Source organism: Pan paniscus, chromosome 14, assembly GCF_029289425.2.
Source record: "Pan paniscus chromosome 14, NHGRI_mPanPan1-v2.0_pri, whole genome shotgun sequence".
NCBI lineage: Eukaryota > Metazoa > Chordata > Mammalia > Primates > Hominidae > Pan > Pan paniscus.
In genome coordinates, this window is record NC_073263.2 from 100,040,630 (window position 1) to 100,066,114 (window position 25,485).

The window sequence follows — 25,485 nt, forward strand, 5'->3', positions numbered from 1 at the left end:
TGAGAAAGTGGAGAAGTTATAAAAAATAATGAAAACTCACTCAAGGCCACACATCAAAGTAAATGACAAGATTCAAGTCCTGTGACACCTGACTCCAAAACTCACTCTTTCCATTTCAAAATGCTACATTTGACCTATGACACACTGCTGTCCTTTACACAAGGGATAAAAAAGGGATCACTGCTCAATTTTGATTTCCTTTAAATATCCATTTTAGTAAATCAATGGTTCTCAAAATGTCCATCCTCTGACTTATACCTTACTATATTTCTACAAAAGCAAAACCTACACGCTCCCTTCTCACATCAGAGCAGCTTACAAGTTGTAACTTAGAGACTTTAGAGGGTAAGGCCAGGGGAGGAAGAGGCCTGGCCCAAATTATCCAGGTTTATCGCTGCCTCCCCTGGAAAATCATCATTTCTTTCTTCATAGTTCTGTATTCCACAATAATTATTTCAGAGCGTTTTTTTCCCCACCAATTCTTATGATTTCTAAAACCCCATTTTAAAGGTTACAACATTTTTAAGTTCAGTGAAACAGGTATATGTTGAGGAACTTGAAACACAAGAACGGTCATAAGCCTTCTTAGTGTTGTAACAGGATTGTTCTACGATGTCTAAAATGGTAAAATGGTTCCATGCAGGATCAGAAAAACATTTTTAATACTATTCTTTCCCACTTAAAGAACAGAGTGGCAGTGCAGGACAATTTTTGTGTCATATTATTATAACTACCATTTTATTTAAGTAATTACCAATTTGCCTAGCATTCTTAAAAGTCAAGCGTTGATAAGCTAGCTAACTAACCAACATTATCAATTCTCATCAGCAGTTTTTAACAGCATTAAATTAAACCACAGCTGGTAAGTGAGAATATCAAAAAGATTAACATTCTTAAGTTGGTATGAGTTTTTAATACTAATCATAAGCAGTCCTAAAATTAGGTGAATAACTGTTATAATAACTTAATAAGAAACAGTTTTTATGACAAAGTCCCACCAGAAATACTCTTCCTTATTCAAAAGAGAATTAGAACATCAAACACTTTCACCACAAATATTTCTATAGGAGACATTTGAGATGATGGAACTATCAAAGCCAGGTTCTTTTGATCACGAAGGTCAAAACATCTCTCCTTGCTCTGAAACCCGCTGTGCTTTATCTTATCAGAGTCCTTCCCATTCCCTGCTGGCACCTCAGCCAAGTGCTGCAGAACGGAGAAGCACGTTATTTTAAGCCTTACCTTCAGATAGGATCCATAATATTTGGTTACATATGGACTGTCACACTGACTCAGCACTGTGATTTCTTGTTGAATGTCCTCTATCTCATCTTCAGCTTCTTCCAGATCAATGATCTTTATGGCAACCACTTTCTGAGTACGATTGTCAATGCCTTTGAACACCTCTCCAAAGGAGCCCTTCCCAATTTTCTCTAGTTTTGTAAAAAGCTCTTCTGGGTCTGCCTTTAGGTTCTGTAGAGAGAAGGAAGAGAAAAGGGAAACTTTAGTCCCTCATAGCACCACAACTCCTTTGTCAATTTTATGTGTAATGTTATAGACCACACTGTCTTCCAGGGACTCATCTATTTTCTGTGTCCAGCATCAGGCTGGTGGTGACCACAGCTCTGCAGGTTCAGGACATAAGATTCCTAGGTCTCACCTACACATGCGCATCAGACTATGAAAGGCAGCAAGCGTACAATAAGATCACCCAGCTAGATTAGAAAACATGGAAAAAATGCCAACTTTTGTATAATGAGGGTAAATTAAAATCTAAGCACTTATTGGAACGTTAGGATACACAGACTTATCGAAAAATCACTTTTGTCTAAGCAAAAATTCACTTTTCTCCACACCCAATCCCCAAAAGTTCCTGAATTCAAATGAATTTTTACTAAAATGTTAACCAGCTATATCACAGAACAGAAAAAAAAAACGTATACCGTAACTATGCATCTTCATGAATAGTACTGCCTTCACCAAAACAATAACAATCTAACCAGATTCCAGAAAACAATAAGCAGCCTGTTTTGTCACATAAATGCTGTACCCTGGAAATAGCCTCTAAAAGCTCTTAACCACCTGATTAGTTACACATACATATATAGTATACATTTCTAAGAAGGCTAGCTGTCAGAGCTCAAGCTCTCATCCTAACAGCTACACGGTACAGAGTCGTGTGAACAGCTGAGTTCTCAAAGGGGGCAGTAACCTGTCATCCACAGGGCCTGTTTGTCAGGAAACTGAGAAGCAATCCTGATGTTTAGCAAGGCAAGACAGGGACGCTGCATATCTCCCCACAAATAACTGCCCAGCTCAAAATGCCAATGGCACCCCGGTGACAAGCACTAGCCTGGAACCCCACAGAGCAAGGAAGGACTCTAAGAGATACCACCGCTGCAGACACATCTTCCCTCAGAAATGGTCCATAGAAGGAAGAGAACGCCAGGCCAACCCTCCAAATCTATGAGTCCTTTGAAGAAGCTGAACTACTAGGAAAAGGAACAAGCACAGGGAGGAGAGGGAGGCCTGAAAAGGAGGTAAAGAAAGAGAACGAGGAGAAGAAAGATGACACAGAAGAGGGTATCCAGAGTGGTGCATGTGAGGTGGGTCACACACACAACACTGCAGCAACGGCGGTGCCTCATGAGTGATGCGAGCCTCAGGGCCCATCAGGGGCCACCCAGCCACAGCTCTCCAAGGTGAGACACACTGAGTTCCGAGCAGCTGCTCTCCAAGAGAACTGTTGAAAGCCAGTCAGCCCATTTCTGGTTTGCAGGCCTTACAGTGCTACAGCGTGTCCACCATGGCAACAACGCACATATCGCCACAATGACACACGAGCAGATAGCCACAGTGACCTCCTGCACACGGGCGCAGAGCCCCTGCCCCATGTTTGTTTGAGGCTGCACATCAAACAATGCAGAAGCTCACAAAACCCGCCAACCATCTTAGTACAAAATGAACCAAGGCTTGCGTGGTGGACATATACCCAACGGGAAACGCGTCCTGGGGTTACCAAGAGAGCAGGACAGGCCAGAGGCCAGACACTGAGTGCTCAGCCCACACCGGAAGGTCATGGCCAGCGTAATCCGAGGTCTAACGAGCGGCCAGGGATTACAAGGACTACAGTTTTAGCCACGATCCCCCTTGGCTCCTAAAACGCTACACAAACATCCACTGTGTTAAAAATCAACCTATCTATCCAACTTCCACTTAAAGTACTGCACTAAACATATCAATTGGGTGATTGATCGAGAGGCATTTAATTTTTTTCCTGAACAATTGCTCAACTGTTTTCAGTCACGGCACTACATTTCAAATGTCTTATGACGGTCATACTTAGGAGGAAGCCTGGCTGTGTGTTTACAGGTTTTAAAAAACACAGTCCAAGACTCCTGGGTTTACCAAGATAGTCAATGACCCACAATCAAGGCCCAGGATAATTTTTTCAAGTGAAGACTGTTTTTGGAGCTCGTGAGCAGCCCTACAACATCCTCCTCTTCCTATTTTCAAGCTTGTCAATACCCCAGGCTGAGTATCACCAGTCACTTTTGGGAATGCCACAGAAAGCCCAGGTGGGTACCTCCCACCTGACTCCCCCTACACGCGGCCTTGAACCTGCACCTCCACCTCCTCTCACACAAGCTGCTAGGATGAGCAGCTTTCGGGGATGCGGGGGAAGCAGCGCATCCTTTTTTAGCTATAATGAAACATACCCCGTTTTCAGCAGCTACTATCCTCGCTGCTTTCATGCCCTCTCCCTTACCGTGCTCCCTCCAGGATGAGGTAGAGTGGCCCTCCTTTTACTCAAGGCCAGTCCCCAAAGCTGGGCTCTGGAGTCCATCCTTCTCTCCTCCAGGATAAGGCTTCGTCAGTAACCCCCTTCTCGCTCCTTCTTCCATTCACCCCTCTCTGCTGGCTCTCTGCCCTTGGCAACATGCTCCAGTTTCTCCCATTTAAAACAAACGAAAGCACCCTCCCTAACCCAAAGCCCTCCTCCTCCACTCTCTCCTTCCTCTGGAGTCCCGTCAAAGTCATCTGGACCTGCCCGGTCCTCCCCACCACTGCAGCCTGGCTCCGCTCTGGATCCGGTCACCAGTGCTGCAGTGTCGTGTCTGAGCCTTGTCAACCACGCCCTCCCCCTCCTCTGGGTAACTTTCCAGTCCTTTAGCATCCACAGCCCCACTCCCGCTGGCTTCTTCCAGTCCCCCTAGTTCCAGAAGGATCTTCACGCAGACTCCACCTTGGCTGGCCCTTACTCCAGGTCCCAGCCTGGGCCTCTACTCCTTCTCCCCAGGGGTGCCCGGTAGTTTCAGTGTCTGGGGCCCTTGTTTCCCAAACCTGCCCGAACAGAATCACCTAGGACATTTGACATTCTTGCAGAAATATACGGGAGTTCAGAAGAGGAGGTGAATAATCCATGTTTTTAAAACACCCCAATGGATTCTGATCAATTGCCACCTTGAAGGAAAGGCTGTGTTAAAGACTCACGTACATGACAGCTTTCAAAGCGCTAGCTCAGGCCTTCCTTCTGAACAGGAACCCCCCAGACCAGCTGCTTCCCAAGCATTCTCTCTTTCTACCCAGACATCTCTAGCTCAACATGTGTGCACGGAATTTGCCACTTCCCCTGCTGGACTGTCCTCCCACAGTAGCCCTCTGCTCTGCGCTGTCTCCTTTGCTCAGCTGCAAGCTGAGGAGTCAGGGGCTGTGTCTCACGCACCTCTACGCCCCTGTGCCCAGGTATGATGAGTGGCATGGGACTGTGGTCAGTAAACATCCCCTGAGCAATAAGAAAACCCCAGACTCACCCTGGCACGAACAGGACCCAGGTCAGACACCTCAAAGCCTATCCTACACACAGACAGGGGGTCCTGGAGGGAAGGGGGCAGCCCTTCCTGCTGACAAGGGCGAGAGGGGTGCTAAGAGCCTGCCTTCCTGAGGTCAGGAGAGCCGGTTAGCACTGTCATTCCCGGGAGCGGTGATTCTCAGACCTGGGTGAGCCTCACACTCCCCTGGAAGGCTTGTTAGGCCACAGAGCCCCATCCTACGAAGAGTTTCTGATTCAGTCAACCGGGGGTGGGCCCAAGAATTGGAATCCCGGGGTGAGGGAGATGCTGCTGGTCCAGGGACCACACCTGGAGAACCAGCACTCGGCACAGGCTGGGACAGGAGGCCAAGCAGCCCCAACATGCCACTAAAACACCATCATGTTAGGTCAACTCATCACCCCCTCCAGTAAACTGTCCCGCTCCCATACTAATAAAAGAGTGGCCTTTCCTTTCTGAGACTTAATTTTAAAAATAGACGACAAGAATTTATCCAAACCCTTACCACATTGTTGAGGACCCTGTGGGAGACCGTTACAAAAATAACCACCCATAAATCCCACCTCTCTGGGTCCACACCCCTATGAATGTGACTTGGGCACTCCTCCCAGCAAGAGATAGTGGCTGCCGCCCTGGCCCTTGAACCTGGGCTAGTCTTGCTCTGTGTTCTGATGAACATAATCTAAGCAAGGCCCCAAGAGGACTCGCAGAGCTCCCTCCAGAGGGACGTGACCATGAGGCAGTGGAGAGCTGGCAATCGAAAATGGTGTGGTCAGAAAGACAATGACATCTGCCCACTTCCTCGATGCCAGCTGAGCTCCCAGGATGTGCCTCAAGTCATCCTGGGCCACCTGGCCTCAACCATGCCATTAGCTGACTGCAGAGAGCCCAGAAAAGGCCAGCAAAACTGCTCAATCCACAGAATCACGAGAAATCGTGAGCCTGCTGTTTTGGCCACTCAGTTTTGGTTGGCCTGCTACTCAACAATAGGCAACTAATACAGAAACTGATGCTAGAAGCTGGGCACTGCCCCAGTGGAGGCCCTGACGGCCCATGCTTGACTCTAGGTCAGAACTGCTGCAGCCCATCTGTTGTGAGATGCCTCCATCCCTGCCCTCTTTGAAGAGGAGTCTCTGTGGCCGCCCCACTCTTCCTGTCCCGCAATTCTTGTTGAGCTGAGGCTCTCTGAATCAAGAGCTGGCAGCCCGTCCACACCCAGCCCCAAAGCAGGCAGGGCACACAGACCCTCGAGTCAGACGCTGTGCCAGGAGGGAAGTGAGGAGATGCTGGACGGAAGAGCATCTCTTGCATGTGTGAGGGGCATGAACCCTGGGGACTGGAAGGCAACCCTGTGGATTGTTACAATAATGGCACTAATAACCCATCCCTTGTGTCTACACCCCCACCCCCCGAGACTTTGCCTGCTGCTCCCATAAGAGCAGCCCACACCTTGAACCACCTGGCCTGTGGTTCCTGTGCTGGTGTTACCCTCTCCAAGGTCAAGCCTCAAGGGACCCCGCAGTGTTCGCTCTGCCTCCTGGAAGGCCTCCATCAGCAGCATGTGGAGAGGCCTGTTCTAGACACTGGAGAGGCCACGTGGAAGAGAGCACGGCACCAGATAAACACGCAGCCAACTGCTAGACCTGGGGCGAGACACGCAGCCTTCCTCGCTGCCTCTGCTAAACCCAGGCCCCAGACACTCTCCAGCTGGCCACAGCCACACGAATGCACCTCAGCCAGGCGGGTGGAAAAACCACCCATTCACCCCAAGGAATGGTGAGAAATGCTAAATCGTTATTGTTTTAGGTTGCCAAGTGCTATAGCGGTTTCTTGGTTTCTTATACAACAACAGATAATAGAATTCAACAGAAACCACTGCGGGAGAAAAGTGTCTATGGGGTGTCAGGGGTAGACAGATGTTCCAGATTCTGGAATGTTTTAGTAACCTGCCTGTTTTCCTTTTGCCTGGATCAAGACGGCTTAGAAAACAGCAATTTTCACTCTTTTACTATTGTCCCAAAAGACCTTTCCAGGTGTACGGCACCTGTACAATAAAGGGTCACTGCATTGTCTCAATCTGCTCAAGCACGGCGACTTTCAGAACCCCTGGCCTCTGTGTCAGCAGCTGTAGACCAGGCTAAAAATTACCCCTGGCAAGAAGGGAGCCATCTGCTGAGGCCGGGGCAATGGGGCACTCAATAAAGCAGGGTTCCCTGCGCGGGCAGCCCTGCCCTTTGGCAATTCTTGCAAAGGTTCATTACCATACTGTGTCCCCCATGGCCAGAAGAAAAATCAATGCCAAAGAGGGCCTCTTTCAAATAAGAACCTTGAGATTCTGCTGCCAGAATTTGCTCACCGAGGCAAGCAGATTTCCTTGGCAGAAAAGGCATAATTCTGCTAGCCTTCTTGATAATTTCCTTTTTAGAAGGGTTTGGGCTGAACTAAGCACGGGCTATGGCCTCAGATTGGAAAGGCCTGGGGCCCCTCACCCCCACAGCCCCTGCCTGAAAGGAAGCAAAGCCTAAGCCAGGGTAAGGCAGGAGAATCAGGACGCCCAAGGGCTCCGCCTTTTCTGAAGCAGTGGGAGGTCAGGACACATGGACAACCCCCGCTCCCCAACATTCCCCTCCAAAGTCACCTCCCCTAGGGCAAGAAGACTAGGGGATGGGGGCGGGGATGGGAGCAGCCTACACACAGCACCCCCTCCCCAGGCCCTGGACTCAGCACTCAAAAATATCAATTAGATGCCTTGTCCCTACAGTGGAGCCGGGCTCACCACCCCGGTATAGGCAGGAGGATCGGCTTCTCTATGACCAAGGGAAGCACAAGGGGGTGACTTCCCCTTCCCGAGCTCACCGAGCCTCGAGCCCCACAAGCCGCCTCACACTGATGAGCCCTGGGGCTTGCTCCTCTGAGGAAAGGGTTCAGGGATAAAAAGATAATGATAAATAATAGTATCTATCTCTGCATTAAGGGCAACTGAGAGTGAGGATCCAGCACCCTCCTGTGGAGGTGTCTGACACATCCCACGCAGGGTCTGAATAGAAGGCACTCGAATACTGATTTCTCTACTCACAACTTTCCAATTCCCTAAAATCCCCCCAAGAATTTTAACAGCCCAACTTCCCCTTCTGGGGGACCTCGGGGTTAAGAGCCACCACGCCCGCCCGACCTGAAGGACAGGCTTTGGTTGGATAAGTCAGGGTTGGTCAGCTGGAAAGCTGAGCGGGTGAGGGATGGTGGCTGGAGTGCGGTGGAGGGAGGAGCATTGGCAGTATGCTGGGGTGAAAGGGGCTTTCGAAATAGGTCCGTCTTTGGTTTTTCCGGTTTTTAAACAATTTTTGTCCTGTTTTCTCTCAGTCTTCTTTCTGTGAACAGATGCTTTGTCCTTTGCCAAGCTGTATGTATAATTTTTTTCGTGGATGCAAAATTGTTGTCTCAGTGTCCCAATATGACTCAGGCATTTTCCCCCTGCAGTGCACACACAGCGTGTAGCCAGCCTAATAGGAGTGGATTTATTGAGGGTGTACTTGTTCCAGGCTCTGGGTCAGGAGCTTTACGTGAACTGTGTCAGCACATTCTCATGACAAAGCTAAGAGGAAAGTACTTCTGTCTACCTCATTTTACAGATGAGCAAACTGAGCAGAAGAGATATTGAGTATCTTGCCCTTGGTCCCAGAGCTGGCAGAGGGCGGCGGAGAGGTTTGAACCTAGCCAGCAAGCTCCTGTCTCCTCACTGTACTAGGCTTGGGACCATATCATTAGAAACAAAAAAGCAAATATTCCATTACATGGCTGCATTTGAGTTTATTTAACTGTCTTCTGCTGCTTAATTAGGTTGCCTTTACTTCTTTTTAAATTTTATTCTGTGTTTCAAGAAACTTGGGTTGTGCATTTCTGCTGTGGGGAGGAGTGAGTGAGTGACCGCTTGTCAGCTCCTGGACAAGACTTGGGAAACGTGATTGGAAAGGACCACAAATGGCTTCCTGGAATTTGCTCATCAGCTTCATGGCCCATCCCAGTAGTGCGGGTGTAGAACATGTTATTCAGATATGCAGGACCACTGTCCACAGGGGCGTTTTCATGAGACGCTTGCCAGGTGGAAATCAGCCTGCTGATACTGACCCCATGTGAGGATAACACGCCCATATGGTCACTCTGTGTATGTGTCAGATTCCCTGAGAAGAGGCAGTGACGTATATCGATACACACTCGGAAGTAGAAATTTGTTTTGTAATTCTCATCGGCATCCTTTTGGAGTTTACTTCCATTTTGTGTAGATGTGGGCCTATCACTCTTCACAGGGAATGGCCAGCCACTGAGAATAACTGAAAAATCAGAGGGCCCATGTATGTGTGCACACAGCAGAGCTGGGCGTGGTGGCTCACACCTGTAATCCCAGCACCTTGGGAGGCCCACGGATCACTTGAGATAAGGAGTTTGGGACCAGCCTAGGCAACAAAGCAAGACCTCAGCTACACCAAAAAAAAAGTCTGCCCTTCTCCCTCCACTTCATTTAAAAAGCCCAGAGATGGAGATGACATCTGATTCCAGTGGCCAAGACCCCACCCCAATTAGAGCGGTGGGAACATGTGGCCTGCACAGGGGCAGGGTATCAGGAATCATGCTCCACGGGCCACCAGTGAGGACGAAAGATAAGACCTCCAAGGCCAGGTCAGAGTCAAGAGCATCTGGGGGAGCCCTGACACAGAGGCTGTGCCCACACCTGGGCAACTCTCCCACAGGCCACCGGCACCCCCTTCCCCGCTCTTCTCTGAACCCACTTCCATGTGCCCCTGTGCCTTGAACGACCGGGGAGGGCACACAGGCCCCGCAGGCAAACCTGAGCGGGGAGGCTCCTGGATGCAGAGGACATGGGACCAGGACCAGATGAGCCACAAGGGAGGTGGGGGGCCCAGCACTGCCTCACCAGCACCACCCAGCCATAGACGCAGAGCCAGCGGCCACGGGAGACCAGAGGGGTTCAGAGGCACACTGTCGAAAATCCCAAAACAAGGGGAGGGACAGTCATCACCTGCTTTATTGGAACAAATGTCCCCTGCTGTGACTGCAGCCCCAGTTCATGCTGGCCTCTTGCAGCCCCGCCAGCTCCTGTACCTCTCTGGGCCTGACTCAATGGCAGAAAGCAAAAGGAGAGCTCTGGGGGCGATGGTCTCCTCAGCCACAGCTCCCTAGACTAATAATCAGGCCTCCGCAAAGCTGGAGAGAGCCGTCTCCACCAGGCCGACCCCTGGGTTCCCACTGGGCCACCGGACTCTCATTCATGAGGATGTGCAGGTTGGCCCAGGGCGGTACTCTGCTCTGGGAGGTCCAGGACAGACCCGGGCCCATCAGTCTCGGGCTCCCTTCACAGACTACACAGAATGGCCATGACCTGGGGGTTTGCCTGGCCAATGTCATGACCACACCTACCTTGCAAGGGGAAAACCTAAATGAATGAGAAAGACAGATGGAGGTGTCTTCTGATTTACAGACTGATTCTGCGCTCAATGAGAACGCCAGAAGGTGGGTGTTTTCCTGCTCCCTCTCATCTCACAAAACATGGTCCCCTCAGCCCAGTCTAGGTGGGGGGCAAAACCAGCAACTCCAGCCTGGCCTCCAGGGTTCCAGCTCCTTTGAGGAGAAAACCCAAGTGCGAAGTATCCTATTACCCACTCAAGAGTTACAAAGACAATTCCGAAGCTCTGCCCTTCTGCAGCTCAGAAGCAGGGCCATTCCACAATACAACACAACACTTTATTAGATTCCATAATGCCTTGAAAGAATTCTTTAAAATTGTTCTATGATGACTTAAGTATTTTATATTTTTAAACCTGAATAGCTGTCATCATCATCTTTTGATCATTTCTGGCAATGAAAAATGCATGTGGCATTACCAATCAACTTTCAGTGTTACTCAGCTCCAAATGTACCACTTGCACAGTCAAACCACACTCAACTACTCTGGTTGAAACCAAGCTTCTCTACGCTTTTCCATGAAAACAAAAGGAAACTGAGGGTGACGTGCTCTAATACCCGGTACTTCTCACACCACTATCCCTACTGGAGCGGGCGGGAGGATGCTGGAAGGAAGCTGAGCCTGGAGCAGGGAAGGGGAGTTGGCTGCAGGCACAGACTCTCACCACTCTGGCCTTGGCAAGCATCTCTAATGAATCACAAACGCTCTCCTAGAGCTGAACCGAGCCTCAGAATCTACTCACCCCAGCTAGTCACCACCGATTTGGCCAACTGGGCACGCAGGTGGAAACCTACCTGTTGGCCTGTCTGGCTCTACCACCCACAGACCCATGCTGGTGGCTACCATTCCAGCTCACCCTTCCATACCCGCCGTCTCCCTCTCCCCAGGCCCCCCACCACGTGTTTCATCGTTAACAGTGTTGCTACCTACCATTTCTAAAGCTGGAAACCTCTGCACCCCCATTCCTCTCTCACCCCAACATGCAAACCGCGCCATGGTTCTTCCGAAGCGTCTCTCCATCCAGCCCTTTCCAGGTCACTGCCTGGCCCTCCCTCCCCTACAGCAGCAGCCTCCAACTGATCCACTTCAAGACCTGCCTGTGCCCTGCTGACAGAGTTGATCTTCCTAAAAGCTCACGGTTTCCTTCACTGCTTAAAACAACTGGGGACGACCCACTGCCCTTCACACTGAGGTCACACTCAGCTTGTGAATCTAAACCCCAAAGCTCCTTTCTAATCCCCTCACTTACCCTCTTGTCATCCAACTTCTTAATACTGTCTACAAGCGCCAAAGGTCATATACAGTATGAGTCCCTTTATAGAAAATTCTCAAGGTGACAAAATTTGACTGGTGGAGAATAGATCCTTGGTTGCTGAGGCTGGGGTGAGGAAAAGACAAACAAACCACCAAACAGGGGGGTCCAGAGGCCCCTGTAGGTCCAGGGATGGGTGTGGTTGGGGTCCTAACACGAGGCTTCCAGAAGGAGCATTCAGCCATCAATGCAATGACTCTACCCAACTTAAAAGGCTCCTAGGTCTAAGAAATGATGCTGGGAACTACAGAGGCAAGATCATGGCTACCAGAATTTGCAGAAATCCATGGACCTTTAAATTGCCTTATAAAGGTAACCATTAAATCTCTTAAAATAGAAAGGGTCTACCTGCAGGGCCCAGGAAAGAAGGCTCTACTCCACTGGCACTGCTGGAGAAGGAAGCCTATGTTAGACAAAAGGCCAATTGCAGGAAAAACGACGGCAAAGAAAGAAGGCAAAAGGCACTGGCCCTGTATGTGGGTGCAAACACACACAGACATACACACACACACACACACACGCACACACACACAGAGCTGTCAAGAGGACCAGACATGACAGTTTCTGTCTGTGGCCCCCAGACAGAAACACACACAAATACTTCCAGAAAGTTTGTGTAAAGAGAACTCCTAACAATTTCTGAGCAGAAACTTAATTGAATCTAAGACAATGTCTTGTAAAACACCTGGAATACTTAAGGCAGCTCCGTTTTTACCCCCATAAAGGAACTAGATTGCCAGAGCTCCTGGCCTTCTCAGTGTCACAGATTAGGTGACAGCTGCAGTCAGAGGTAATGACACTCTTCTCTTGGATGTGGTCTTGGATGTGGTCTGGGCAGAATGACACCGTAAGCAAAGCTACCGTCATGCCCGGGTGCCCTCTACGGAGGAGGCACGAGCTCCATTTTCTGACGATTATGTGACTTGTCTTCAGGCACAGAGCCTGAACAGGAACCTATGGCCATCCGACTCCAAACACTGAGCAGGTCCATCACTGTCTCCCGAGCTCTGACAGCAACATACAACACAAGGGCACAAAAGAAGAACCCAAAGCCCTGGAATGAAAAGCTGTGGTGCGCTGCTGCAAGACCTCCAGCAAGTTCTTAGCTTCTCAGTCAAACGGACAATGACCTCACAGGTCTGTTCCGGGATCAAACCTGCCGGCAACGTGGTGAACTGCCACCACCTTCACCAGAGTTGGCATGGAATCTTCAGCAAGCACACTGAAGAACATGGGAAGCCATCTTTAAAACAGCACTCAATTTTGGAGACATTTTTGGAAATCACTAACTCGCTGGCCAAAACTCTTAACTGAGAATATACGAGGTACAACACAATGCGACAGGGTCTCCAAAGAGTAAAAATGAGAGTAGATTTTTAGTATGGCTGAACTTTAGGCCAATCTCCTATTTTTTAATACAGATTATTCTTCCCCTAAGTAAGAAATCCTAAAGGTGACTGCAAACAAATAAAATACCCTGGAAAGCCATGTCATCTAATTAAACTGGCCATTAAATGTGAAGAGGCATTCTGTGCTGGAAGGAATAGTGAACAATTTGTCTAAAGCAAGCCTATTCATCCATAAAGGTCTTCTTTCATTCTAATAAGTTTAAAGCTCACTCTATCAGTCTTTCCAATACGCCCTCCCAAAATCTGAAAATCAAGCTGTCCTTTTTATAAAATATCTACACATGCAGGGATATGTACAGAAAACGCCAATGGAAAGTTTATAAACCAAATGAAAAAGACCAAATAAAAGCCAAGTGCTCTTTTGTGGGCAGTTTTCCCGCCAGAAGTTGTCATCAAAAACCTGTCATGGTCGAAACCCAATCTGGGACTGCATATCCCTGGCCTCCTCCATTGCCCTGGGAAGCGCCCAGGGCATTTCCACTATCAGGACAGCATCACACCTTAGGGACTCCCCCTAGTCGGATCCTGGGGCTCCACACACCAGCCAACCCTAGTCACCTTTTGATATGAACAGAACCGGAGAAACATCAAGCTCCTGATTTTGACTTAATAAGAAGTTTAAGGTCAGGACTAGCCTTCATACCAGTGCTGACTCAGGACATCAGGGCTCCTCTTGAAGCCAAGGAACAAATTTGAATCCCTGTTCTCCTCACTCGACCTTCACCCTTTGAAGGTGCAGATGGTATTAATGGGTTTTTGGCTAGACATCACTAACCACCCAACGATGCCTATCGTCCCCACAATGGCCTCTGCTCTGTTAGAGGTGAGCTGGAACTGCACAGACGCAGGACATTGCATCAGGAGAAAGACGCTCTGGGAACTATTTGCTCTGTGATCCTGAGGTCAGCACCCTCCCAGGGCCGACCCTCCCTGCTGCATGTGGCTAGGGATTCTCAACCTGGGCTGCATGTGGGTAGCTCCCTAAACAGCTCGATGTCCCAGCTTCAGCCTGGACCGATTAAACCAGAATCTTTGGGGAAGGGCCCCACCCCCCATCAGCTTAGTTAAGCTAACCAGAAACTCTCACACGCGGCCAAGGTTGAGGACCACCGGTCTAGTCTAGGAGATTGCCCCAGGCTCTGCAGAAGTCACAATGCCAGTAGTGATGCCTGGAAAACTCTTTTTATCCTGGGTCACACTCACCTTTCTACACCTGGGAAAAAATCACATCAGTGCAAGGGAGGAGGCACCTCCCAGCACCTCACCTTTTTCATCTTTTACCTCTCCCACCTCTCTTCTCCATGAGAGAAGGAGAGGGCAACCCCTCCCCCACCACCTTGCCAGATGACTTCAGTGACTAGTAATTGATGGTGCATGCCCATCCCACATCCACCAAAGACCCATCCCACACCCACCACACACCCATCCCACACACATCCCATCCCACACCCACCACACCCCCATCCCATACCCACCACACCCCCATCCCATACCCACCACACACACATCCCACACACACCCATCCCACACACATCCCATCCCACATAGACCCATCCCATACCCACCACACCCCCATCCCATACCCACCACACCCCCATCCCACACACATCCCATCCCACAGACTCATCCCATACCCACCACACACACATCCCATGCCCACCACACCCCCATCCCATACCCACCACCCCCATCCCATACCCACCACACACACATCCCACACACACCCATCCCACACACATCCCATCCCACATAGACCCATCCCATACCCACCACACCCCCATCCCATACCCACCACACCCCCATCCCACACACATCCCATCCCACAGACTCATCCCATACCCACCACACACACATCCCATGCCCACCACACCCCCATCCCATACCCACCACCCCCATCCCATACCCACCACACACACATCCCACACACACCCATCCCACACACATCCCATCCCACATAGTCCCATCCCATACCCACCACACCCCCATCCCACACCCACCACACCCCCATCCCACACACATCCCATCCCACATAGACCCATCCCACACCCACCCCACACACAATCCCACACCCACCACACAACTATCCCACACACACACATCCCATACCTACCACTCACACACATCCCATACCCACCACACCCCATCCCATACCCATCCCACACACATCCCATCCCACATAGACCCATCCCATACCCACCTCACACCCATCCCATACCCACCACACCCCCATCCCATACCCACCACACACACATCCCATATCCGTCCCACACCCACCCCCCACACACACATCCCACACCCACCGCACACCCATCCCACACACAATCCCATACCTACCACACACCCATCCCACACACATACACACCATACCTACCACACACACACATCCCATACCCACCACACACCCATCCCATACCCACCACACACCCATCCCATACCCACCTCACACCCATCCCATACCCACCACACCCCCATCCCATACCCACCACACACACATCCCATATCCGTCCCACACCCACCCCCAACACACACATCCCACACCCACCGCACACCCATCCCACACACAATCCCATACCCACCACACATCCATCCCACACACACACACACCATACTTACCACACACACCCATCCCATACCCACCACACACCCATCCCATACCCACCACACACCCATCCCACACACACCCATCCCACACCCACCACACACCCATCCCACAACCATCCCACACCCACCACACACCCATCCCACACCCATCCCACACCCACCACACACCCACCACACACCCATCCCACACCACCACACACCCATCCCATACCCACCACACACCCATCCCATACCCACCACACACCCATCCCATACCCACCACACACCCATCCCATACCCACCACACACCCATCCCACACACACATCCCATACCCATTCTAACCTCTCCGGAGGTGAGCCCCAAAGGGTGCTTCGTGTACGGTGAACTAGTTGGTTAATCTAAGGTCTCCAAAATAAAAATCAGTATTTATCAAATACCTATCTTTAGCAAATGGCTCCAAGAAGCTCAAAGAATTGACAGATTTTTCTAGTCCTCAAATATTCTTTCAAAGAAAAGTGTTATTTCTAGCCTACTGATAACAAATCATTTTTATACAGTAACATGCTTTTCTACACATTACAATAAATCTACTAATTACTACAATGTAAGTTCTTCCTAGTCTGTGTCCATGAACAGATAATTTACTTCTGTAAGTGACACTACTCAGTTTATCTACCTGAGCTGTATTAATGCATTACAAATGCCCCACCATCTGGTTTAGTAAACTCATTTCTCCCATAGTATACACTTTATTTTATCCCTACAATAATCACATCATCTAGACGACAAGCTGAATAAATATGCTACAGTATTTGACAAAACAGAAAATTGGCACAAAGAGAAATTAAATTCTATGAATTGCAAAGTCTAGGACTACACAATCAATTAGTTTTCAGGCCGGGCGTGGTGGCTCACGCCTATAATCCCAGCACTTTGGGAGGCTGAGGTGGGTGGATCACTTGAGGCCAGGAGTTCAAGACTAACCTAGCCAACATGGTGAAACCCCATCTCTACAAAAAATATAAAAATTAGCCAGGCTACCAGCTACTCAGGAGGCTAAAGCATGAGAATCACTTGAACCTGGGAGGTGGAGGTTGCAGTGAGCTGAAACTGCACCACTGCACTCCAGCCTGGGTGACAGAGCGAGACTATCTCACAGTTTTCCTAAATTCCTTAATATTTCCTAAATCTCCTAAATATTAAGGAATACTTAATATTTTAATTAAGGAAAACCCTAGTGCTAGCATCTACTATCTATAAAAGAATACTTAAGATAGAAATGCTCTAGCTAAGTTAAAAATATAGCAGGGCTTGGTGACTCAAGCCTGTAATCCCAGCTACTTGGGAGGCTGAGGTGGGAGAATCACTTGAGCCCAGGAGTTTGAGGCTGCAATGAGTTATGATTGAGCCACTGTACTCCAGCCTGGGTGACAAAATGAGAACCCCCATCTCTAAAAATAAAAAAGAAAAATACAAATTCGACTTTTGAAAAGTATTAAAAATGAGAAAAACACTACTATACCACCTAGATCAGTTTATCGCCTGTGGCCTCAGTACCCAACACACACACATACACGCACATGCACCACACCACCACCTGCTCTGTTACCTTAGGAAACCACTGTCTGAAGCTCCGCAAGGTCACAGTGCAGGGGAAGGTGACCCTAGAGAGAATAATGCTCAGACACCATGGGGTCCAGTCTGGACACAGCATGGTGTGTGCCAAGGTGAGGCTCTCCACCCAACTCTCCTGGAGTCACACTCCTTCTCAGCACAAGTTAAACAAAGGCTCTGAGGCTCTCCTAGTCTGCCGACGCCTACCCACCACCTGGTGCTAGCGGGCACCCCGCTTGGTCATCTCATCCACATCCTCCTCCAACCGCATGAGGCTTCATAGCAGAGGCAGCCGAGGAGGCAAGGCCCATGGTCACAAAGCTCCAGCACCCCCGGAGTCCCCACCAGGGAACCTCAGCCCTGCCCCAGGATCTCTCAGTGGTTGTGTGGGGTACTTTTCTTCAACAGAAGGCTCCCTGGCTCAAAGACGAGGCCTGCGGTTTGAGATGACAATGAAACCGCCTCTGCAAAAATTCTAACAGTGAGAAAATGATGACAGTGAAAGAGATCTGACCTAACCGACTCCATCTTGCTTCTACCCTCCAAGCTGTCCTTTTCATTCCTGGGCATGGGCTGAACTAACTTCGGGAGGAACTTAGTTTATAGTTTAACTTTGAAACAAAAATGGTAATAGCCCTTTCCCAAAACAAACCCCCTTCTTGCCTGGGGACTATACTACCTTTGTAAGGCTAACAAATTAGCTACAAGATTAGAAATTATGGTTTAGGGGTCACGCAGGCCGGAGGCTACAAGATTCTGAACCTCCCAAAACTGCTCCTGGGGATAAGATCACTGTTGTAAAAACTAAGATCAGTGCTTGGAATATTTTGCAGACCCAGTGTTCTGATACACCAGCTAATGCCACCCAGACCGGCAATCTGGCTCAACCAGTTCTGGGATCCCACCCAGGAACCAAAAACAGCAAAAAACCCACTTCAATCTCCTATGATTCCATCTCCGACCCAACCAATCAGCATTCCCCACTTCCTGAACCCCTACCCACCAAATTATCCTTAAAAATCCCAATCTCCAAATTTTCAGAGAGGCTGATTTGAGTAACAATAAAACTCTGGTCTCCTGTATAGCCAGCACTATGTGAATTAAACTCTTTGTCTATTGCAATTCCCCTGTCTTGATAAATCAGCTGTTTGGGCAGCAGGCAAGGAGAACCCACTGGGCAGTCCCAACAAACAGGCCCTGACAGCATAACCAGGACAGTTTCATCGGGCAAGAATTTGATAAAAAATATGCAATGGGCCAGGCGCGGTGGCTCACGCCTGTAATCCCAACATTTTGAGAGGCTGAGGCAGGCGGATCACCTGAGGTCAGGAGTTCAAGACCAGCCTGACCAGCCTGTATTTACTAAAAATACAAAATTAGCTGGGCGTGGTGGCACGTGTCTGTAATCCCAACTACCTGGGAGGCTGAGGCAGGAGAATCACTTGAATCTGGGAGACGGAGGCTGCAGTGAGCCAAGATCACGCCGTTGCACTCCAGCCTGGGCAACAAGAGCGAAACTGTCTCAAACAAACAAACAACAACAACAACAACAACAAAAAATATATACACACACACACACACACATATATGCAATGCATTCCAAATAAAGTATATAGTTCCTTGGAAAGTGAAACTGGCACCTCCTTTATTAAAATCAAAATGCAAACAAAAGCCATGGAAAACATACCCAGTGTACAAATACACAGTAACAAACAGTGGCAGCTCCTGCTGCTGAAGCTCCTCCCACGGGAAGGCCTTGTGCTGGGCAGCGTTCATAAACACGGTTTCTAGACCTCACAACCACCCCATGAGAAAGAGAACACTGTCCTCATTACACAGCTGAGACAATTCGGGCACAGATCTTACACAAGATCCCCCACAGCTCGGAAGCGGGGTTTAAGGATCATAGGTCATTCTCTGGACTGCAAAGCGCTCATGAGCTGCAAGCTTCACAGGGTGCCTGACTCCAGAGGCACCTAAGTGGCAAGGCTCATCCTGTCATCACACTAGAATGCCAGGAGTAAAATGTGATACCACTTCCCATTCCCTACAGGTGAACTCACCTTCCTGTATTTTACAAGAACTGATGGAAGCAATGATGAGTATCAGGAAACTGACTATTCTAGAAGCCAGACCAAATCGTTTCGGTGTATGCAGATTTCAATTAATATCGCATTTCCTTTACCTGAAAATCTTTCAGCTTTTAGAGGCCTCGAAGGGGAAATTCCTGGAATGGAGGTGCTAAGGTCATAGACAAGGTTGATTTGTCACAAATAGGAACACACGTATCCTGCCCACCGGGGGGAAAAAATGTCACTGAGTGTTCTTTTCTCCCTAGGTGGGGCAGCAAGGGCAAGAGGGAACGTGAGCAATCAAGATACAATCTGTGTGAGCCAAATCCTACATCTCACAGAAACCCTGCAAGCTCCAGGCCAACACACTTCAGTAGGGGCCAGAAAACAAATGCCTTAGGCTTTGGGGACTAAATTGTCTCCGTTGCATATTCTTCTTCTATCTTTTTTTTTTTTCTCTTCCAAGAGAAGGGATCTCTCCCTGTCACCCAGACAGGAGTGCAGTGGCACAATCATGGCTCATTGCAGCCTCAAACTCCTGGGTTCAAGTGATCCTCTCACCTCAGCCTCCCAAGTAGCTGAGACTACAGATGTGTGCCACCATGCCTGGCTGATTGTTATTTTACTTTTTGTACAGACAGGGTCTATGTTGCCCAGGATGGTCTCTAACTCCAGGGCTCAAATGATCCTCTCACCCTGACCTCCCAAAGTGCTGGGATTATAGGGATGAGCCACCACACCTGCCCTTCTCTCCATTTTTAAAAGCTCATGAGCTGATAGAAGCCGGCCTCCTGGTCCCCTGCAGGAGCCCAGTGCTCTGGGGTCCCGGGAGCTGCCCTGACCTCTCAGAACGATCTTCCAAGCATCACTCAACAGAACCAGAAACACATACCCTGCCAGCCACCACACTCCTCCGCCTGTCCTCCAGCCGCCCAGCCACACTCCTCCGCCTGTCCTCCAGTCGCCCAGTGAAAGGGAGGGGGAAGCAGGCCCTTGTGTGCCCCCGACACTGGCCGGAGCCCGCCCCTCCCGGCTCATCTCCTTACCTCCCCCAAACCCCTTGAAGCAGCCGCCTCCAGAGAAGGGGAGGCTTGGCAAGTAAGTCACTCACCCAGGGAGAGAGCCAGGATGGTGGCCTTCAGCTCCTTGAGTCCTCAAGCCAGCGTTCTTCAGCCTACACTGTGACCCCCTCAAGACCTACCTCTGAAGGAGCAGGCTACCTGTGCAGTGCCACCTCTCTAGACAGTGGCTCTCAGAGGGCTCCCATCACGCAGTCCTCCTGGGTGAGGCTGCTTGGATGGCTAAGGACACCTGTCTTCGTGGGGCCTCTCACAAACACACACACCTCATCTGGAGTGGGGCCTTCCCCCTGGATGGCGTTACCCTACGGCCGCTGCAATGTCTGCTTTGAACAGCAGCGGGCTCATTCACAACAGCACAGTGCCCGGCACACGGGAGACCTCAACCCCATCAGCTGAATAAACAAGTGAGGCGAGTGCTGCTGAGGAGCTGAGGCCCCAGCCGCCAGCTGTGGCACGAGAGGCAGACAGACCTTCCAGACTAAGGACCGGGCCACGCACTGGCCAGGGTGCCGGCCTCACTGCCCACAGCAGGACAGGGGCCCCAGCTACACCCAGGTGCATGCCAACAGCCCAGGAAGCAGCAAGCAGGTGGAGACGTGCACCCGTAAGTACAGAATGTGAGACAGAAGCAAGAGGAGGTGGCGATCTTTATAGTCTTCACCTGGGTTCATTTCTGCTGCCCCTCAGTGTAGTGCAGGGGCTGAGGGCTCAGCTCCTGGAGCCAGGCTGCCTGAATCGAATCCCCAGCTCTCATGAGGGATTCGATTTAAGTGACTGACAAAGTCACTTAAACACCCTGTGCCTCAGCTGCCTCTTCTATAGGTGGGGATAACAAGAGTACCCACAACACAGGGCTGTGGGATGAACCTGCTGAGGGGCTCAGGGCTCGGCTGCATGGCCCAACCACTTCCATGATGCCCCAGCTGCTCCGCTCGGGGTGCAGCTGGAGGTCAGAGTGGGCAGGGCCTACCTTGTAGACGTCACTTGTAGCTTCCACCCTGGTTTTCTGTCACCACAACAGACACCTGCTTTCTGGTGCCCATCAATGTCACTAATCCACAGGGATGTCAACAAATCCTCATCACTTCCAGAACTTCCTTCCCAAGAACCATGTTAAGCTTCAGGTTTTAGTGAAGGAAAGGGTATTCTCCATCAGCTAGGTCAATCATTGCTTTGGTGCTTGCTTTTTTTTTTTTTTTTTTTGAGATGGAGTCTCGCTCTATTGACCAGGCTAGAGTACAGTGGCATGATCTCGGATCACTGAAACCTCCGCCTCCCAGGTTCAAGCAATTCTCCTGCCTCAGCTTCCCTGGTAGCTGGGGTTACAGGTGCCCACCACCACACGCAGCTAATTTCTGTATTTTTAGTAGAGATGGGGTTTCACCATGTTGGTCAAGCCGGTCTCAAACTCCTGACCTCAGGTGATCCTCCCGCCTTGGCCTCCCAAAGTGCTGGGATTACAGGCGTGAGCCACCGCGGCTTGGTGCCTATTTTTAATCCCTTCCTCAAGCAGTAGCTTACTGCACCTTCAACTGATCTTCTGCTCCAAGGGCAGTTTGTGAGCTCATCTTATTCATTCTCTGCCCAGTCTCTTGCCCCTTCTTTCTCCTTCCTCTATTCTGGTACACACATACACATTCACACACATGCATGCACACACCTGCCTACAAAACCATGCCTTGTGCTAAACCCTGCCTCCTGGAGGGAGCTTCCAGAGCAGCCCACCTGCCGCCTGACCTCCTAGGTTCATCACTGTCGCTGCCTCCTTCCCACACTCAGGCCCTGGTGTCCCTTCTTTCTTGCTCCTCGGTGAGGCCCAAACAGGTGAAAATTTCATCATTACTGAGAAAACCACAGAAAAGATAATACTTTGTTCTGCCCTCGCCACCTGTCACAATTTCTGGAAGGCATTCTAAGGAGACACAGGAGTCAGGGCTGGTGGGGAGGGGGACACAGAAAGGAAAGGGCGACAGCCAAGACTCACACAGACCTGACATCCACCTGTACACAGCAGAGCACCCGCTGTTTCCATCAAAGGCTCAGCCTGCTGCGCACTTTGTACACAATTTTCCATTTCCATTTGGCTCACTCCAGCTGTGCCGCCCTGAAGCACACACCTCTTCCATGGGTGGGTTCAGCCTGCTACAATACTAACATCCTCCAAGAGAGCAAATACTATAATGCAACTCTTTTTGTGATTCGGCTGCTTTTCTCCATTTTGCCATATTTATATAACAATATTAATGTTGCAATGGAAGTAGGAGTACATCTATTGGCACCATAATCTGTCGTCCCCTTCCCATATTAAAATGATTCTTGATGATGAACCATCCTTGGATGCCTGAAAAAAAGAATCAAATCCTTCATCTTCAGTGCTCTCACAGCATTTGAAAATAATGCTAGATTTTAAAACATCACAAGTCAGCAAAGCAAAGTGCTTAAGAGAGTAGGCTTTGGAGTCAGGCTGGCCCAGGGTTCTTCTCTCGACTTGATCTCTGCAAAGCTCCATTTAAAAACCAACAAAAAAGGAAACTTACATTACCAGCACAGTAATGAGGGCTGCATCATTATTTCTCTCTTATGTTACCTCAGAACTTACTAGGTCCATAATGGCAACTTTTTACTGCTTTGTATTAAAATTACACATAGGAGAAATGGGAACATTACAAACGGCTGGAGGGAGCAAAATGATGTGGCCACTTCAGAAAGCCATTTGGCAATTTCTCAAAAGGTTAAGCATAAAACTACCGTATGTGGAAACCAGAGAGTCTCCAAGGGGAAACAAAAAACCTACCCTCTAACCCAGCAACTCCATTCCGAAGAGAACAGGACACACAAGTCCACGCAGACACACACACAGATGTTCACAGCGACATGATTCACAGTAACCGCCAGCGCAAACAGCCTAAATGTCCACCAGCTGGAGAGTAAACAGACAACAAACAGGTGGCCCATCCAAACAACAGAATACGATTCTGCTGCAAAAGGAATGAACAACAGACACAAGCTGCGTTGCGAGCCCCAAGAACGTCATGCTAAGCAAAAGCAGCCAGACACAAAGGAACACATACTGTGTGATCGACTTACATGAAATGTCCAGAAAAGGCAAATTTATAGAGCTACAAAGTAGATGCAGAATTGTCCAAGGCTAGGGTGGGAACAGAGATCACCTGTGAATGACGATGAGGAATCTTACTGGGGATGAAGTGTTCTGCTCTGATTGATGCTAGCTGCACCATTCAGTAAAGTTACTAAAACTCACTGCATTTTACACCTGAAATGAATTTTATGATATGTAAAATATGTATCAATGAAGCTGTTTCAAAGAAAAATTAGACTTCTGTCTCTCACAAATGACTGTGAGATCCTTAAGGGCAAAGACTTCCTTCAGTTGATCTTGCCCCAGCATCTAGTAAAATGCCTGGCACAAGTGAGAGGTGAAATGCCCAGTGGATGAAGGACTTTTGAAAACAAAACCAAAAAAAGCTAAGTATTGTTCACAGTTTCATGATTTACCTAAACTTCACATTCCTGTCTACTCCTCCACCTAACTGATCCCCAAAACCAATGACCAGTGCAGGCCACAAAGCTGACAACGTGTCCATGAAGCTTGGTGGCAGGCCAAGTCTCACTCACACAGGCCTCTATAACAACTGTTTCAGTACTGAGTGGTTAAGCTAAATATTAAAAGCAAAAAAAAAAAAAAAAAAAAAAAAAAAGCAAAAGCCATTGCCCTTATACAAAGCTGGAATATAACAAAAGCCCACCAAGAGTTTTGCCTAGGCCTTTCCTGGGCCTTAAAGCATGACAAAATAACCAAAGAATTGCTAACAGGACCCATTTAGGATTAAATAAGTTTTACTGGGAGTCTGAAGAAGCTCCCCAGGCCTCCACAGACAAGGTTATTGGGCATCTGAAGGAACTCCCCAAACCTCTGTGATTTAGCAGGAGACAAAATAAGGGTAATCTACCCCAGCACCTGGACCCATTTAGATTAAGTAAATCTACTGAGGCTCCAGAGGAAGGTCTTCAGGACTCAGACTTTAGTTATAGACTAAGAGAAGTTGCTCACTAATGTCTTTAGCTGCACACTTACATACAAGAATATATAGCTTAGAAGGCATATAAGCTCTGGAAAACTTTGCAATTTTGAGTTGGTCTGGGGATAATTTCCAGGCCTTCTCCCTGTAACCGGCTGCAGGAAATAAAAACTCTCCTCCTCCCCAGTTCATCTGCATCTCATTATTGGGCCACGAGAAATAGCAGCCTGACCCTCAGTTTGGTCTGGGAACAGCTTCAAGCTGATCAAAATCAGGACCCAACACTTTCAGCTGCATCCCGACCAACTATGAAGGGCAGTTTGTTCAGATGTTCAAAGGAAACAGTGTTTTCCTAATAGCAGTATTATGAAAACTTTTGAGGTTGTGAGCAAAGAGACCATGATGTCAGCATCAGAACCAGAAAGTGGGAGGGTTCAGGAAAATTATAACCTAATTTACAATAAACTTTTAAATTCTTTCAAGAGATATTTCTTATTTTTGACTTAGAAGCTGCCAATGTAATAAATGTACCAGATGCTGTCCCTACAGAATTAAATCATGTAATCCCCATCTCTTCAAAGATAAGGAAACCAGAACATAAAGGTGAGATGAACTGTAGGAAAGATTTGAACCAGTTTGTCTCAACAGCCTGTGCCCTCATCCATGACACTTTAACCTTTTACCATGAGGAAGTGTATTTTATCTACACATCTAAACAGCACGCACTGGTATTACTGAAGCCCGGGGGTTAGCAGGGTGTATCACATAAATTCCGGGAAATGTGGAATAGAGTGAGCAATACTTTTCCACTCACTACTCCATTACTGCTGCTACAATATTTAGTTGAGAAAATAAAATCGTGCATTTCAAAGCAATCTCTTCCTTGGCACAGATCAAAGGACACAGAACACAAGTGAGTCAAAGCTCGTTCCATCTCCACCCGCTGTTCTCCAAGGGTCCACTAGGACTTTAACCATGGGCTGTTTATAACTCATTTCTTATCCCGACTTGAAGACAAAGGTTATTTACAAGACTGTGTTATTTTCTGGACATGGTAATCAGCT

General features: G+C 48.9%; 1 protein-coding gene across 2 annotated transcripts in view; it reads right to left on the reverse strand.

The window, feature by feature from the left end:
• The window catches only part of STK24 (serine/threonine kinase 24), a 129,944-nt gene that overhangs the window by 69,270 nt on the left and 35,189 nt on the right, over nucleotides 1-25,485 (reverse strand). Inside the window, exons 1-2 of one of the 2 annotated variants that reach the window (XM_055096927.3) lie at nucleotides 3,770-4,120; nucleotides 1,243-1,473 (exon numbers count right to left, since the gene is read on the reverse strand). In XM_055096927.3, coding sequence (XP_054952902.1) covers nucleotides 1,243-1,473; nucleotides 3,770-3,847 — 309 coding nt within the window. In that variant the 5' untranslated portion in view covers nucleotides 3,848-4,120. Of the gene's footprint in view, nucleotides 1-1,242; nucleotides 1,474-3,769; nucleotides 4,121-25,485 lie in introns of those variants that run through there. The other variant, XM_055096928.3, reaches the window with a different exon arrangement.